This window comes from Chrysemys picta, chromosome 1 (genome assembly GCF_011386835.1).
Source record: "Chrysemys picta bellii isolate R12L10 chromosome 1, ASM1138683v2, whole genome shotgun sequence".
NCBI lineage: Eukaryota > Metazoa > Chordata > Testudines > Emydidae > Chrysemys > Chrysemys picta.
The window spans coordinates 307,179,478-307,197,607 of NC_088791.1; the positions used below are offsets into that span (position 1 = coordinate 307,179,478).

At 42.1% G+C, this 18,130-nt stretch overlaps 2 protein-coding genes across 15 annotated transcripts in view; one reads left to right on the forward strand and one right to left on the reverse strand.

Moving 5' to 3' along the window:
* N4BP2L2 (NEDD4 binding protein 2 like 2) overlaps window positions 1–18,130 on the forward strand; it is a 667,270-nt gene that overhangs the window by 487,448 nt on the left and 161,692 nt on the right. The gene's annotated exons all lie outside the window — the stretch shown is intronic.
* Window positions 1–18,130, reverse strand: part of FRY (FRY microtubule binding protein) — a 402,818-nt gene that overhangs the window by 230,974 nt on the left and 153,714 nt on the right. For 8 of the 10 annotated variants that reach the window (XM_065594453.1, XM_065594448.1, XM_065594426.1 and 5 more), the window contains one exon: window positions 6,324–6,523. In XM_065594453.1, coding sequence (XP_065450525.1) covers window positions 6,324–6,443 — 120 coding nt within the window. In that variant the 5' untranslated portion in view covers window positions 6,444–6,523. Of the gene's footprint in view, window positions 1–6,323; window positions 6,524–11,050; window positions 11,343–18,130 lie in introns of those variants that run through there. The other 2 variants (XM_065594437.1, XM_065594459.1) reach the window with 2 other exon arrangements.

The window sequence follows — 18,130 nt, forward strand, 5'->3', positions numbered from 1 at the left end:
TTGGTGGGCACGGAGATCTATTGGGGGTGGGCCAGAAGCTGTTGTGCCCGCCACCGCCTCATCCGGGGAAGATGAGGAGGATGCCTCAGGGAGTAAGGGATCCAAATGAGGGTCCAGCTCTAAGGGTCCCTGATGTGAAGGATCTCCTGCCCCGGGATCTGGGGCCTGTGCTGGTGTCGGCACAGGAGCCTCCATGCCCCCTGGGGGAGGACGGGAGATGGTGGCCTCCGGAACTCTGGGCTCAGATTGTGCCGAGCGAGAGGCCGCTGGTGGAGCCAGCTTGGTGATACGCCCACGGTGATACGCCCACGGTGATACGCCCATGGGGTCCAGAAAGACCAATGCGCAGGGTCCTGTGTAGGGTCCTCTGCCCCTTCCTGCCAATGACCCAAGTCATCGGCAGCCTGACCCTGAGCAGGGTACTCCGATCGGGAAGCCCCGTCGGACGAGCGAGACGCCGATCTTGAGGGCCAGGGTGGTGCCAAGCGTGGTTGCATCGGCTCGTCCCGGTATGGTGCCGATCGGTGCCGGTCCACAGGCGAGCGGTCTCTGCACGGTGCCGATGAGCGGTATCGGGATCGAGAGCGGTGCCGATGGCCATGCTGGTACCAAGATCCAGATCTGGATCGGGATGACAAAGACCGCCTGTAAACTCGGTGCTGGGAGCGGCCTCTCGAACGGGAGCGGCGCTCGTACCGGTGCCAAGAATTGCGTCTGGACTCCGATCGGTACCGATGCTCAGGACGGTGCCGAGACGTAGACCGGTGCCAGGAAGAAGACCTAGGTCGCGAGTACGACCGGTGCAGAGATGAAGATAGGTGCCGGGACTGCGAACGGCGTCGGGACCTGCTCCGAGACCGGGAGTGGTGCTGCGAGTCCAGGCTCGTAGATGGTGGTCGTACCAGGGCAGGCTTGCCCCTGGATTGCACGGTCCAAAGGGCAGGCGGTGCCGCGGGCTGCGACGGCTCCGTGAGGGCGATGAGGTCTTTCGCTGTTGCGAAGGTCTCCAGAGTAGAAGGGAGACAGGGCTCCACCACAGAACGAGGCGGTGAGCCAGTCCGCACCAGACTCAACGGCCCTACCCCCGGTGCCAGAGTCAACGGTGTTGAGGATGTCTGCGCCCTCTGGCGTTCCAAAGGCGGACACGGCTCTACCACCGGTGCTGGGGGAGCCGGTGACTGTAGGACAGCGGCGTCCTGAGTCTTGTGGGGTCTTTTATGTCCCGGAGACAGGGAACGGCGCCGAGGCGCTTGTGGCGGACGCAGTGCCGAGGGAGGACGGTGCCGTGAGGCTTTATCTGCGTCTGCTCGCGGTGCAGTACCGGCGGGTGCCGCTGGGGCGCTGCGCACCGAGGCGCTCGGTGCCGGGACTTGGCGTGCCGAAGGAGGATCTGGGCTAAGTGCCGCCTCCATAAGGAGCTGCTTGAGTCTGAAGTCCCGCTCCTTTTTGGTCCTGGGTCTGAAAGCCTTACAGATTTTACACATATCTGTCTGGTGAGACTCCCCTAAGCACTTCAGACAAGAGTCGTGAGGGTCTCCCGTTGGCATAGGCTTAGCACAGGCTGCGCACGGCTTAAAGCCAGGAGCCTTGGGCATGAGCCCGGCTGTGCGCCAGGAGTAAGGGGGGACAAATAGCCCCCTTAACCCCCGCTAACTAGTTACAACTATTTATTAACAACAAACTACTAATCTAAAGAATATAACAACAACTATCTAGAATAACTAACGAGTAAAGCTAGGGAGAGTGGAGAACAGCTATGCAGCGCTCCACAGTTCCAACGACTGTCACGGGCGGTAAGAAGGAACTGAGGGGGCGCTGGGTCGGCTGGGGTATATATCCAGCGTCATGAAGGCGCCACTCCACAGCCGACCCACTGGGTGTTGCTAGGGTAGAAAATTCTCCGACGATCGTGCACGCGGCGCGCTCACACCTAATTGGAATCGATATGAGCAAGCACTCGAAGAAGAATGACCTGCTCCCAGGCCACTCCAATTTAAACCAGGAGACACTTTAGCTCAAAATATTCAGATGATCAGAACTGCTGCTTTATCAGAGAGAGAAAGAAAGGCAGTTTCTCAAGTAGCTAGGACTCAAAACCTTTAGGACTTCATATGTCAAATTAACACTGCAGTCATGACCTAAGCACGCATCACACTGAGAGCTTACAGCCTCAGGAGTCAAAAGCCTGCATAGATGGCATCTTTAAAGAATGCACTCTGTGTGAAATCCTATTTAATAGGCAAAGTGCCATAGTCTGTAGTAGCTGCAGTTTCCAAACGGTGTGAGGATGTAGCCCTATTAACAGGGCCGTAGCAACAAAGAACGTGGCCCCCTCCGAACATATGTCCGGGCAGGGCCCCTTACAATGCAGAAACTGGAATGCGGTATTTATTTTATACAATATACAGGGTTCATATTATGTATACATAGGCCTACAGTGTACATGTATTCCGTATTTACGCAAAGCGCTTCTTTCGAGCCTTGTTCTCCGCAAATTGGTTAATCAATGCATCATAGTCCAGAGATCTGGCAATCTTGTTTTCGATTAAGATAACTGCAAGCGCAGAAAGCCTGTCATCTGTTATGGTTGAGCGCAGGATATTCTTGATCAGTTTCATTCTGCTGAAGCTCCTTCCAGCATCAGCGACAGTAACTGGTGTGGTCAGAAGAATTCTGATGCAAATGCAAAGATTCGGATATATCTCTGAAGGCTGTTCTTGTATATGTACGTTAAAAAATTGTTTGCCGTGACAAGTCCTCTCTCTTTCTCGATGACATAAATAAAATGATTCAATTCCATTATGAGTTTGTTGGCATCAATGTCTCCCATTTTTCTTTCAAAATTTTTGCTGTTATTCTCCAGTTCATTTTCTCTGTGACACTGCTTCAGGCTGTTAGCGTTGTACAGAAATCCAAACAACTTATACTATTCCACGAGTTGGTCAAATCGCGACGAAACAGAAGATATGGCCTGATCAGTGAGAACAAGAAAGAACTGCGATTTGAATTTTTCTTCGGCAGAAAGACGACTCGAATCATCAGCACATTCGTAATCAAACATTCTCTTCTTACGTCGCACCCTGGTTTCTGGAAACACCTGCTCAATACCCATATGCTCTGCTATTTCACGTGCATTTGTGACCACAGAGATATATCCTGTATTTCGATAGTCTTCCAAAAACTTCTTTGTAGCACCGACTTCTGCCTGCAGTACGTCAATTGACACATTTGGTGACTGAATTAATTTGCTGGTTTTATTGACGTGAAATAGTATATCGTACCAAGTGTACACAGTCAGAACAAAAGGCCACGTAGTAACATGGTCTAAAAGTGCACCGGTTCTGTTGCTGTATTGCCATCTTTCTTTTCGAGCGCATATTCTCGCAAAGATGACAAAGCATTGCACAATTCTTCAAGGTGATAACGCAATGGCTTCACAGCATCAATTCTCGACTCCCAACGAGTGTCTGATAACCCTTTAACAGATATTGGCATATGTTCTTGAAGTATATCCCAACGTGAAGGTGAAGAAGAAAAGATAACATATATTCTGTTAATCAGACCGAAAAAGTCAATGGCATATTTCGATGACTTTGCCGCGTCTGAGATCACAAGATTCCAAGTGTGAGCTCCACATGGTACATACAAGGCACAGTCATTTATTTCTAGCATGCGGGCTTGAACTCCTTTATTCTTTCCTCTCATATTTGCGCCATTATCATAAGCTTGGCCTCTCATGTCAGCAATGTCTATTACTAAGTTGTTTGCCTTTTCAAGAAACGCTTCCAATAAGCCCTCGCCAGTTGTATCATGAACATTAAGAAAACCAATAAACGCTTCACAAATATTGACACCATCTTCACCGTTGCATTCAACAAAGCGTAACACCACAGACATCTGTTCTTCATGTGACACGTCGGGAGTACAGTCCAAAATAACTGAATAATATTTTGCTTTTTTAAGCTGCGCTATGTTGGCCACTTGAATGTTACTGGCAACAAGTTGAATCAGCTCATTTTGGGTCTGTGGACTGAGGTACTGAACATGTGTCTCTGCCTTCTTAATCCTCTGTAAAAGTTCGCTGAGGACGAACGGAGGGCGCTCGCTACCCTCTATTTAACAATGCAGTAAATGTACTTTTTGAGGTGACATAGTCACAGACAGCCTCGATGAGGTCCATACCTCTTCTTCCCCATTAAAAAAAAAAAAAAGAGGCAACCTTCTTATGAAGTGCAATTGTTAAAAGCATGCTTGGCAGACTACTCGGAAGCAGCTGGATATCCAACAGCTACCCTAGATTATAAACCCAAGCAAGAAACGGTGAGCATAAACCCTCACTCAGCAGGCCAATATATTTTTTGCCATTTTCCCCAGTTTCTTCCATCTTGTAAGTATTACCTCAGGGCCACCTGGGTTGAGTCTGTAGAAAGGACTGCTTAAATATGTGTCACCTGGTCACCCTCTTCTAGCAATACCCCATATGCTTTATCTCTACTAATTAGATATGAAATCTTAATTGAAATACTGCTAGCATTTCATAATTAAACAATATTTTCAGGACAAACACTGTAGAAGAGAGCAAACCTCCAGTTCACCACAAAATTCTTAAACTCTAGACTCAGTTTTCCACAGCACAAGTAAAATTTTACATAACCAATAAGAAATAAGATTATGATTAACATTTACATACACTTCACACACAAAAATTAACATATCAACACATTGCAAACGCAAGTAATCCTAACACAAGTGAACTGGGGAAAAACAGAGACACTATATTAAGTCTCTATTTCACTGCATTTTAGCTTTTTTGACTGACGCTGAAAACATCTGTTCAATGTGCAGTGGCAGCCAAAAATGCTAACAGAATGTTAGGAAAGGGATAGATAATGAGACAGAAAATATCATAATGACACTATATAAATCCCTGGAAATACTTCTTCGCACGACAGTCAACCTGTGGAACTCATTGTCAGGGGATACTGTGAAAGCCAAAAGTATAACTGGGTTAAAAAAAGAATTAGATAAGTTCATGGAGGACAGGTCCATCAATGGCTATTAGCCAACATGGTCAGGGACACAACCCCATGCTCTGGGTGACCCTAAACCTCTGACTGCCAGAACTTGGACTGGACAAGAGGGGAAGAATCACTCAATAATTGCCTTGTTCTGTTCATTCCCTCTGAAGCATCTGGAACTGGCTGCTGACAGAAGACAGATGGACTAGATGGACAATTGTCCTGACACACTATGGTAATTCTTATGTTCTTATGTCTATTCCTGTAACATTAAATGAAAGCACATGGTCAAGTGTTCAAGGGCTACATAAATGGCCTCAGTACAGAGGTATTTCTCAGTATCTAGTCTCCTTTTAACTTCAGAATCCATCTTGTTGTTGCTTATCTTGTCTAGCAATTTCATGGCATTATTTTGTCTTTATATGTTTAAAAGTGTTCACTACAGGTAATGTAAAGATTGTTTGGTACCAAACTGCCTCTGCCATTCCCTCTTCCCAAGCAGACCTGTACCATGGTTGAGTCCTTTATTTTACTCTCTCTGATTTATTTGGAGAGATCTGGAAAGAAAAGTAAACTGGATCGTCCTCCTTCCCCCAAACAGTTTGCTTCATTTTACCATTCTGTGCTTAAAATTCTTTCCCAGGCTTTTACCTCTGACAAAATTACGTAAGGTATCTCCATCTTCCATCTGCACAATATTACAGAGGGAAGAAATATTTCTATGTACAACAAATCTTCATAAATCTAAATAAGCCATCAGAGCCAAGACAATCTGGATTCCCTACCTTTAGGAATCTCTAGAATCCTAAAGATATGGGGTCTAATAAGATTTTCTAAATGTTCTAAACAGTGTTCTATAACAAAATGTTATAAAGACACTACAAAAGTTTCCCAATTACTTAGAAATCTAGGTCCCTAATTATTTGTAAGAGATCCTATTCCAGCTGAAATATGTGCTGCAAAACTATTACTGGACTATTCAAGATCATAAAAAGGTAAATAAAATGCACTTTCTGGTTAAATGTACAGAAGGCTAGTTGCATAATATGGGCTACTCATAGCTGGAAGATTAGGAATTATAACATTAGGTCAAGTGAAATAATTCTTAAAAGACAAACCTACTATTATCATGGAAGTAAAATACAGGCTGTTGTACTACAGATTTTTATGTTTTAGCTTTTGAGAACTGTTGACATTTTGAAACCTCATTGAAATTTATATCATAATCTGAAACAGACTAGAAATTTCATAATAAACTCAACACTGATGTAACAATAAACTTTTTAGGATTTCCTTTGTACTCACCAAGGGCTCTGCCATGATGATGCGAATTTTGCGCTCAGCCTGAGTCGTAAAGTTAACAAATAAGCTCTTCAGGACATATTCGCCTGGTTTACTGTCTGGGTCAACACTGATGGGCAACATGGCTGGAGGTCCCTTTTCCCTTTGTGTGCCAGAAACAGGTGGAACTGGTGGTTTGATGTATCCGTTACCAACTGGAGAGGCTGAAATGTACAAGAAATATGTTTACTTTTGGCAACACCTGCATGTTTTAGTTTTCTAAGACTATTCCAGTTTCTTATCAGTGAAACAAAGCAACAGATTAGATAATACTTAGTCCTGCTTTGAGTGCACTAGATGACCTCTCAAAGTCCCTTCCTGTTCTATGATTCTATGATCATCAGGCCAACATACTATGTAAAAATAAATTTTGAAAGTGTGCACTTGTTGAACAAAAATGTGAAAATTTATACTAGATTCTGTGGTCTATACATGATCTAGATTGTCACAAGAAACTGTAGATGACATTTTATATCTTATGACTGAGTACAGTTTACTTTTCATGTTCCACGCTGTACTGTCTTTTACATGATGAGACTTGCCATCACTCAGCACTCTTAATTACACTCCAGTTTCTCATCACCTTATCTTCCATGCAAGATCACTATTGCTCAATTGTCAACTATTCTCTTTATTGTTATTCAAAATGCTCAACTCCCACAGACGTCAGGAGTATAACTCTTTGTGTGTGTTAAAAACAGAATATAGAGCACCTGATTTTCCTCTCACTTATAAATCAGGAGTAAGTCCAGTGAGTTTCACCAGTATAAACCATATGCGAAAAGAGTCAGGCCCCAAATATTTTCTCTGATACTGAACATCTATTATTTTATCAGTTTACCTGAAAGGACAAAACACTGTTGTTTTATTAACATTATTTATCAACCTCATAAGCATGATGACAATGTGCACTGTATTTAGCTCTGCTTCTGTTTCTTATAACAAACCTGAAGAGAAATAAAAGCAAATGCCAATACTGTTTTTCTATTCATGAGAACCCTAAACTTAAATTCCCAAACTTATGCCAGAAGAGACTTAGTCCTCTATACAGAAAAAGTGACATGTTTGATCTTGTGGTGTGATGCTGGCTGCATCCCCTGCTGTTCACTTTCCAGTTGGTATAAGAAGTGGTATTATGAGCAGCTCTCGATGGAGCAGATCACCTGCCACTCTTGCTGCAATTCATGTGTCAGAATACCTTTGAGCAGCTGTGGGGGCATAGAGACTAAAAAATGATAAAATGTACAAGGCTGATACTTCCCAATCTTGCTACAATCATAAGAGAAAAACACCAAAAAGTACATGCATCGCTTTTGTGTGCATCTTACCAGGTTAGAAAAAAATGAGAACTGCAAGTACAGAGGTAGATTTTTCAGATACCCAGTGATGGATACCGCACATCTAAGATTAGAATCTGGCTCTTAGCATTTTATACCATATGCTCTTCTGGGACAAAATTGGTATCTTCTCCTGAAAGTTATTTTCAAATATTAACTATCTGAGTTTACCATAAAAATAGATGATATTTTATTTGCTTAACATCCTGTTTCTACAAGGTGCTAAGCATCTTCAACTCCCAATAATTTCAATGGCATTTGAGGATGCACTGGACCTGGCAGGCTGTGCTCAGAACCTTGCAGAATTAGGCCCAACATTTTTGCATTGAAAATGATGGAAACTGCATTGCAGAACAGAGAACATTTTAAAAAGTCCATTATATAATGTATATGCTAGACCGAAGTAAATTTACTGTTCTGTGTATGACGGAATAGCCATTACTCTTAACAGGTGTCAAATATCCAAATCCATATTGCTGTGCAGTGGGAATAAGCCTCTTAATTAACAAGATATGAGATCACATACAGCTCTAGTAAAGCTATCACCAATTATTTTCTCCATCTAGCTTAACTTTCCATAAAGCTTACATTGATTATTGACTGTTAAAACATAATAATAATGATAATTAAGCTATGCTGGAAATGTGATATTGTGTATATAACAAATCATAAATAAAGCACTTCTACATTTTTGATACAAATTTGTTTCTAAAAAAGAAGTGCCTCATTTACTTCAGCTATTCTGAACAACAACAAACTTCATAGTGTATTAAGAGAACAATTAGCGAAGAGTATAACTACAAATTCCTCTCCCATCATCATTTCTGATGGTATTATGAGGTATTATGAAGAATAATGGGATGCAACTGAAAAAGGGAAAATTTATATTCAATATCAAATCTATTAGATGATGGAAGTGTCTCCCAAGATACGTATAGAACCTCTGTCACTTGAGTCCTTTAGCAATGGATGAAACATTTTTAGTAAAGCTCTTTTCTGCAAAGAGATTATGTAAAATAGCATTGGGGTTCAAGTTTTATTGTGGCAATTTCTGACATTAAACTTGTTTAGTTTACAAGTAAAATGATCATTTTCTAACTGTTAGGTTCACATATTCAATCTCAGGACTGAAAGGCAACATCACCACCCGGGCCGGCTCCAGTGTTTTTGCCGCCCCAGGCAGTGGGGGAAAAAAAAAAAAAGCCGCGATCAGCAGCAACTCTACTGCTGCCGCTTCATTATTTGGCGGCAATTTGGCAGCGGGTCCTTCCCACCGAGAGGGACTGTGGGACCCGCCACCGAAGAGCCGGACGTGCCGCCCCTTGCCATTGGCCACCCCAAGCACCTGCTTGCTGCGCTGGTGCCTGGAGCCAGCCCTGATCACCACCATTAAGAAGATTTGACAACTCAAATTCTATCTTAATTTATACCTGTGCAACTATTGTATGCAATTTCTGCCTTTTGTTGCATCTGTGTGGCATATTGTGTCAAATATTTGCATAAAAGAGTAAAAAAATGTGACCTGGCAATTGGAACTTCATTGGCAACTCTGCTGCTGATCTGTGAGCCAGAACGGAACCCATAGTGTTGGCTCTCTAATGCTGATCTTAGTAAAATAAGTGAGAACTTACATTTGTCACTACAGTCAACAGATGGTACTGTTTACACAAGGGAGCGGATCTGCACAGTTACTTTTCACTGTAGAAACATACTTTAAGAATATATTGTAGGGACAAGTTTTGCACTTGCAGAAGGACACACAAAATGGAGCAAGAATTTTTTACTACTAATTACTATGGTCAAAATTTTCAAAGGTGGTTGCCTGTTAGCATCTTAAAAATATATTTAGGTTCCTAAATTAAGGAGGCCTGATTTTCAGAAGTGCTGAATAAATGCAAACATCCAGTTTTAAAAATTTTGTCTTCTGATTTGTAAGAAACACTGAAAGATATTTGTACCCTGTACACTATGTAGTAAGTTTTGAAGTATCTATATATGCAAAGAAAAAACTGTCTTACATACAAAAAAATAGATTAACAGAATATAAAGGTTGCAAAGCCAAGCACTCAACATTTAGAAAATGCCAGAATTAAGGTTGCCAGTGTAACCTTAATGTGATCCCCTTGCGCTTATGCAGGATGATATAGTCATTAATTACATGACTACATACTATCCTACTAAGATACTATGATGACAGCATCATAGAAAATCCCATGGGAAATTAATTCTGTAGTAGGTACAGGATTTGGATGATATGCAGTAAATACTGCAAAGGGACACACAATAAATGACAAGGATAAATCAAAATGTTTAATTAGCATTCAGTGAGCACCCTCCATCCTATGCACAGTATAGGGTATAGTCCTGTGGAAAAAATAGTATGTGATCACATATTGTATTAAAAAGCATAAACACCAGGGGGGTGATTGTAGGTTGCATGGGCAACCTTAATTTTGACATTTCCTAACTTTTGAGTGCTTAACTTTGCAAACTTAATGTTTAACATATGTTTTTTTGGTTTTTATTTTTCACGCACAGATGCACACATGCACACACACAGAAAACACCTGCCCCTGAAAATCTGTACAAGATATCACCCTTATCAGATCATCCCAAAAATATCTCCAACATTTCAAGTGCAATTCTAGTCTAATTTTGCTAGAGAATTACCCCCATTAAGCAACCAATTTTGCTTGGTACCTTGAGTTATTGCTTAAATTCTATCATACCTGCAACCAATGGTACCCAGAAACGTTAATCCTTCCCTATAGAACACTTTCACTTAGACCAGGTTATAACAGCATAGCATTTTCTTTAAATGTAAGAAAGAAATATTATAGACATCGCAATGAAATATCCACATATCCTTCTGACACTATGCCATTAATGAAAACTGGATAACTGCATTAAAATGTATGTTATATCACTGTTAATTCTTTTCATGTTGTAAATAATTTGCTTTTCTGATGTGATAAACAATTACTGTAGTAAGAGTTCTGAGAAAGCACAATAGTTTTAATACATACATATGCAGTAAGCTGATAAAAAATGAGGAGTACAAAACTAAATTACGCCATTTCCTCTGTACTTCTTGTACATTATATTACAGAAACTTTTTTTCAAACTCAAAAATCAAGCAAAACAACAGAAAAATCAATCTAGTATGTGCAAGTTAAAAACTTGCAACAGAGTGGGTACAATTTTAGCAAAACACTGTTAGTGACTTCTCATTATCTTTAACAGGAAAAAGAATACATTATTTTCTTTAACTTAAGAGTGCCAAATTTTGAATCTAACACCATGCAGGCTAATGAGACACACTAAAACACAAAGTCCCAATGTTTTTATACCTACCAAGCTCCTTTATAAAACTGATCACACTGAATTTTCTCCAACAGGCTACTGTAATATCCATGAGCCTGAAAATAACTGAGAAGTTCCAATTCTCAAAACTGTTTTCTTACTAAAATCGAGAAAGAAATTACTTGTTTCATGATCCTGTTTTACACTTTCACTATATGTCTTTCTTCAACATCAAGGCAAGCATTTCATTTAGGTTTTTGTTGTTGGTGGGGTTTTTTTTTTTTAAATAGGCAAGTGCTGAAGTTAGAGCAGGCCTCCCGATCGGATCAGGCTTTCCATAACCAAAGGGGTAATTTTTAGCTTCAGCATATGATGATGACCTACAACTTGCAGAGTGGCTGCATGTCTATATTTATCCAAAAGTACATACTATACTGACAGATTAGTGAAACTACTTCAAGCACTCCAAGAACATGAGACTGGCTAATGCAGTTCGGCATAAACAAACCATGTATATCAAATATATGTGTTAGCACACAGTTCAAGCTGAAGGCATTTAGTAAAGAAATGTTAAGGATAGAGATAATACAGGATGGGTGATAAAACCTTTGTTTTGTAACTAAGGTCTTTTGGCCACAAGTACAAACAGTTTACATTCCTTGAGACAAAACCAACACAGTATCCTTTTTCCATGCCAAAGAGCCAGTGAGAAACCACACATCCTTAGAGAAAATTACACAGTGGACATCTACTGGAATAACTCTTAAGGAAATGTGTTTGGTTTTAAAACTATAATTATAATATTAAAAAAGACACACAGAATAAACCAAATTGTTAAGAACTTAATTTATAAGGTCAAGAACATAGCAGCAAGGTTGGCAAAAGGAAGCTTTTATGCTCTTTGAAGAAAAACCCTTCCAGATCAGTGACAGACTGTCAGGCAAGGAAAATTAAATCCAAGGCTTAAAAACAAACTGAAAATGTAGTAGATTGATCTTATTTTAGCCACAGGAACTGGTCAGGGACAATATGTTTGTACAGACACACATTTTTGTTAATGTAAATATTACTTTGCATCATTAATTTACATAGTTTTCAGGAACAAAAAAGGCCTTATCAATTCAGATCTAAAATTAACAATGACATGTGATACCCTTAACTAACCATTTAAACAATGTATCATATGAATAAAACACATCTAAAGCACTATTTAAAAACACACATGATGTTATATTGACCAGCTAAGACTGCTGAAGTTGAGTCTTATAGTATTACTCTCAACCCTGTGGGGTTTTTTTTTTTTTTTTTTTGCAGACTTATCCTTACTGGGGTAAATCTGTTAGTCTTTAAGGTGCCACCAGACTCCTTGTTGTTTTTGTAGATACAGACTAACACGGCTACCCCCTGATCCTTAATGGGTGAAATTCACCCTTGGAAAGAGGGCCAGCACAAGTTCTATGCCCAGGTAATGTCACACTTTGAGGGACTAAGTGGAATTTATGTGCTGTAAAGGCCTTGGCCTTAACCTCTGCACAAGAATCAATTTCACCCAATATGAATATTTGTTTGTAGATTAAATTTGGCATTTGTTTTAAACATTTTTATAATACAGGGGCAAGCTGGCAGCAGCAGGTTCTGCTAAATGCAAAATCGCCATTTGCATCCTGAGTTCATTCTATGTGGTCAATATGTATTCAAAAGGTAATTTCATACCTCTTGTTCCCTAAGAGAGTACATTCTGCAATCTGAAATGCAATGGGTTTTCAGTGCTAGAGAAAGGAAATGATGTCCATATTGTATGTGCTTTTGGCTGACACACAAAGCAGCTCCCACACAGACCTTAGAAGATGTTATATGTCACACCCACCTACTTGTTTGCATTCCTTTCAGTGAATGGTGTTATGCTCTTCTGGTAAGGGGGGACAGGTGCATTCATCCGCTATCCTTATCTACTCAAGTGCTTATGACTTTGTTTTGGGCCAATTATCTTTCTTGACAGGGAGGACTGGACATGGGGCTCCATAATCCATCAAAATCTCTCCTGGTTCAGCCACAGGAATCACTAGGGAATGTGCATTGTTTTCCCCCCGAAGCACTGAGCACGCTGTATCCCTACTATCCCAGATCCTTTTTGGCCTCAGACTGAGATGGACGCAATGTTAAAATCTGATCCACAGCACAGTAGTACATTAGACAAAATGTTGTACAATGGTTGTAGCAGAGGATAGGACATCAGGAGTTCCTAGTTCTTCTCCAGCCACTTAAGCTGGATATGAGTGTGCCCTTGTTGCCAAGAAGGCTAACGGCATTTTGGGCTGTATAAGTAGGGTCATTGCCAGCAGAGTGAGGGACGTGATCATTCCCCTCTATTCAACATTGGTGAGGCCTCATCTGGAGTACTGTGTCCAGTTTTGGGCCTCACACTACAAGGAGGATGTGGAAAAATTGGAAAGAGTCCAGTGGAGCGCAACAAAAATGATTAGGGGGATGGAGCACAAGACTTATGAGGAGAGGCTGAGGGAACTGGGATTGTTTAGTCTGCAGAAGAGAAGAATGAGGGGGGATTTGATAGCTGCTTTCAACTACCTGAAAGGGGGTTCCAAAGAGGATGGATCTAGACTGTTCTCAGTAGTAGCTGATGACAGAACAAGGAGTAATGGTCTCAAGTTGCAGTGGGGGAGGTTTAGGTTGGATATTAGGAAAAACTTTTTCACTAGCAGGGTGGTGAAGCACTGGAATGGGTTACCTAGGGAGGAGGTGGAATCTCCTTCCTTAGAGGTTTTTAAGGTCAGGCTTGACAAAGCCCTGGCTGGGATGATTTAGTTGGGATTTGGTCCTGCTTTGAGCAGGGGGTTGGACTAGATGACCTCCTGAGGTCCCTTCCAACCCTGATATTCTATGATTCTATGAACCTCTCTTTAGATCAATTTTCCAATTTCAACCCTTTTGCAGTTCATAGAACAGATACATCTTTTTATCATCTCTAGTTGTTTAAACAAAGTGTTATTAGTTAACATTTTTCATATATCTTTGTTTTTAATTAAATAGATGAGACCATTTTGGATTAAAAATTTGCACCTTAATTCCCTTTTTGCTTAGCATAGAAAAAGTATTTAAAGACTATAATAGTCTGTTCTCTTTGCTGACAAATTCTATTATTGATGTAGGTGGCTCAAATAGAAACAAGAAACTGCTGTTTCAAAATGCGATTAGCATAGTAAAGCATGAAGTGAGTCTCTCAGGAAAAAATTCATGAAGTTACATACATAAATGCAGAAAAAAACCCAATATTAGCTTTGTCAACTTTTTACAGTCTTTCCTTTCCGATTTTAGGGCTGGTCTACATTACGAGGTTAGGTCGAATTTAGCCGCGTTAGGTCAATTTTATAAACAATGCGGCTATACAACCAACCCCATTCCATCAACCTAAAGGGCATTTAAAACCGACTGCTGTACTTATCTCCGACAAAGGAAGTAGCAGTAAAATCGACCTTCTTGGGTCGAATTTGGGGTAGTGCAGACGCAGCGTTGTGCAAGTTGACGGTATTGGTCTCCAGGAGCTATCATCCCAGAGTGCTCCAATGTGACCACTCTGGACAGCACTTTCAACTACGATGCACTAGCCAGGTACACAGGAAAAGTCCCGTGAACTTTTGAATTTCATTTCCTGTTTGGTCAGCGTGACGAGCTCAGTAGCACAGGTGATCATGGAATCCCAGAATCGCAAACGAGCTCCAACATGCAGTGAACGGAAGTCTGATTGCTGTATGGGGAGAAGAATTTGTGCAGGCAGAACTCTGGTCAAAAAGAAGAAATGCTGATATATATGCCAAAATCGCACAGGGCATGGTGGAGAAAGGCTACACCAGAGACACACAGCAGTGCCGCGTGAAAGTTAAGGAGCTCAGGCAAGCCTACTACAAGACAAAGGAGGCAAACGGTTGCTCTGGGTCAGAACCCCAGACATGCCACTTCTATGATCAGCTGTATGCCATTTTAGGGAGGGAGCCTACCCCACTGGGTCCGTGGACACCTACAAGGGGGGAGTCTCACGCAACATGGAGGAGGATTTTGTGGATGAGGAGGAGGAGGAGAATGTGCAGCAGGCAAGTGGAGAATCTGTTCATCACCCTGGAGCCAATACCCTCCCAAGGCGGGTTCCCGGACTCTGAAGGAGGAGAAGGCACCTCTGGTGAATGCACATTTATAACTATACTACAGGGGTTAAAAGCAATAGTGTTTAATGTTTGATTTGCCCTGAAGAATTGGGATGCATTCGCGGCCAGTACAGCTACTGAAAAAGTCTGTTAACGTGTCTGTTGATAGAGCGGGAATCCTCCAGAGACATCTCCATGAAGCTCTTCTGGAGGTACTCTGAAAGCCTTTGCAGAAGGTTTCTGGGGAGGGCTGCCTTATTTCTTTCTCCACGGTAGGACACTTTACCCCACCAAGCCAGTAGCAAGTAGTCTGGAATCATTGCAGCACAAAGCATGGCAGTAAATGGTCCTGGGTTTAGGTCGCATTCATGCAACATTCGGTCTATATCTTTCTGTGTCAGCCTCAGGAGAGTGATATCATTCATGGTCACCTGGTTGAAATAGGGGAAGTTTTGTAAGGGAACAGTAATCCCCTCTGTTTGCTGATCACTGACACATTAGACCCCGAGCTGTTTGCGCTTGGCTAAAAGGAATCATCCTGGAGAATAGCCACCTGGTGGGGTCAGGGGTGTGCTGCACATCCACCCCAAAACCGCAGCCCCTGCTTCTAAGCGGCAAACCCAACCATCATTGCTTGCTATGGGAAAGGAGGGCGATGCAGTTTGAAAACATTCCCACATGTTATGAAGGTGGAAGAAGCCAATCCTGCATACCCTTTGGCTTACCATGGCTGCCTAGAAACCGAATTCTGTTGCCTAGCCTTGTGTGATGTGTCACCATACCGGCAGGTGCTCAATATAAAAGGCAAAAATGCGACCTTGTACTTAAAGCACATATGCTGTCTGCTGTGAATTGCTTGATTCTCTGTTTCAGAGTAGCAGCCGTGTTAGTCTGTATCCGCAAAAAGAACAGGAGTACTTGTGGCACCTTAGAGACTAACAAATTTATTAGAGCATTACAGCCCACTTCTTCGGATGCATATGCATATGCATCCGAAGAAGTGGGCTGTAGTCCACGAAAGCTTATGCTCTAATAAATTTGTTAGTACTTTTGATTCTCTGTGAAAGAGTCTCCCTTTTGTTCTCAGAAATGTATCTTCTTAAATTTTACTCTCCCTTTTTATCCCCCCTGCAGGTGCAAATGTTTCTATGCTCCCCGTATCAACTCCGTCCCTGAGGTTATCGCAGATTAGAAGGCGAAAAAAATGCACTTGCGATGACATGTTTTCCGAGCTCATGCAGTCCTCCCGCACTGATAGGGCACAGCTGAATGCATGGAGGCATTTGGTGGCAGAGGCCAAGAAAGCATTCAGTGAGCATGATCAGAACACGCAGGAGGAGATGCTGAGGCTAATTGGGGACCAAACGGACATGATCAGGTGCCTGGTGGAGCTGCAGGAAAGGCAACTAAAGCACAGACCCCCACTGCATCCATTGTATAACCACCTGCCCTCCTCACCAAGTTCCATATCCTCCTCACCCAGACACCCAAGAGAGTGGGGGGGAGGAGGGGAAGGCTCCGGGCACCCAGCCACTCCACTCCAGAGGATGGCCCAAGTAATAGAAGGTTGTCATTCAAACAGCTTTGATTTGTAGCGTGGCTACAATAAGCAATGTGGGCTTGTCCTTCCCTCCTCCCCCACCCCACATGGACTACCTCGTCAGTGATCTCACTTTTTTTAAAATAAATAAAGAATGCATGGATTCAAAAGAATAGGGACTTTATTTCCTTTGCCAGCTGTGGTCGAAGGGGGGAGGGGGATTGTCTTACAGGGAAGTAAATTCAGCAAAGGGGGCAGTTTTGCCTCAAGGAGAAACACACACAACTGTCACACCGTAGCCTGGCCAATCACGAAACTGTTTTTCAAAGCCTCTCTGATGCGCAGCATGCCTAGCTGTGCTCTTCTAATCACCCTGGTGTCCAGCCAAGTGATTTGCCTCAACCTCCCACCCCGCCATAAATATCTCCCTCTTACTCTCACAGATATTATGGAGCACACAGCAAGCAGCAATAATAATGGGAATACAGGTCTGTCGCATCTTACGCTGGGGTTACGTTCCGCAGTCAGTGCGTAAAGCAAAAATCACGTATAGTCAAAATGACCCTTGAAAATCCCTTAAATCTCCCATAAAGTACAGTTTTGTATATACAACCCTGTACAGTACTATGTATTGTATACAGCAATGTACAGTACAGTATATAATAAAGACTACATATGCAAACTATAATTTTACAGTATTTTTAATAACATAACAGAGACGGAAGAATGAAAGAATAAAAAATGGAAACAGTGCAGTGCAGTAAAGTACTGTAACCCTGAACAGTCATCAGTCATCCTGGATATTCTTGCTAGTCTTGTACTGTACACACTCCAAGGATTAGTCTTCCTCTTCCCCTGACAACACTATCATTGAGTCATCAGGGCTTGATGTCCATCCAGGAGACGATGGGCCAGGCTTGGGTGACAGAGAGCGAGTCGTAGACGAAGTGGTTAGCTCTGGTTCAGCTCGAGAAGTTGATTGTGTAGGCTCTGCTGCTGCTGGTTGTTTTTTCTTTAAAAACATGGTGATTGGCAACTGTCGCTGTTGTCTCTTGAGCTCCTCAAACATTTCTTGGTACGGTCTCAAATCATCCATAATACTACGTGTGATTTTGAGGCTTCGTTCCATAGAAGGATCATATTCAGAAATTAAATCATTCAAGTGTTTCGCTGCTTGGAACACTTCAGAAAATGTATGAAGATTCCAAGTTGCTGGCTCTTCCTGTTCGTCATCATCTTCATCTTCTGTAGACGATTTTATCAGTTCCTCTAACTCTTTGTTAGTCAATGTTTCTCTATGGCCCTCAATTAATTCCTCAATTTCTTCCTCGAGGATGTTGATGAAGCCATCACCACCCACTTGCCTGGCCACCTGAACAATGAGTTTCACTTCTTTGTCAATGGTTGGAAACCCTTAAAATCATTCACACAGTC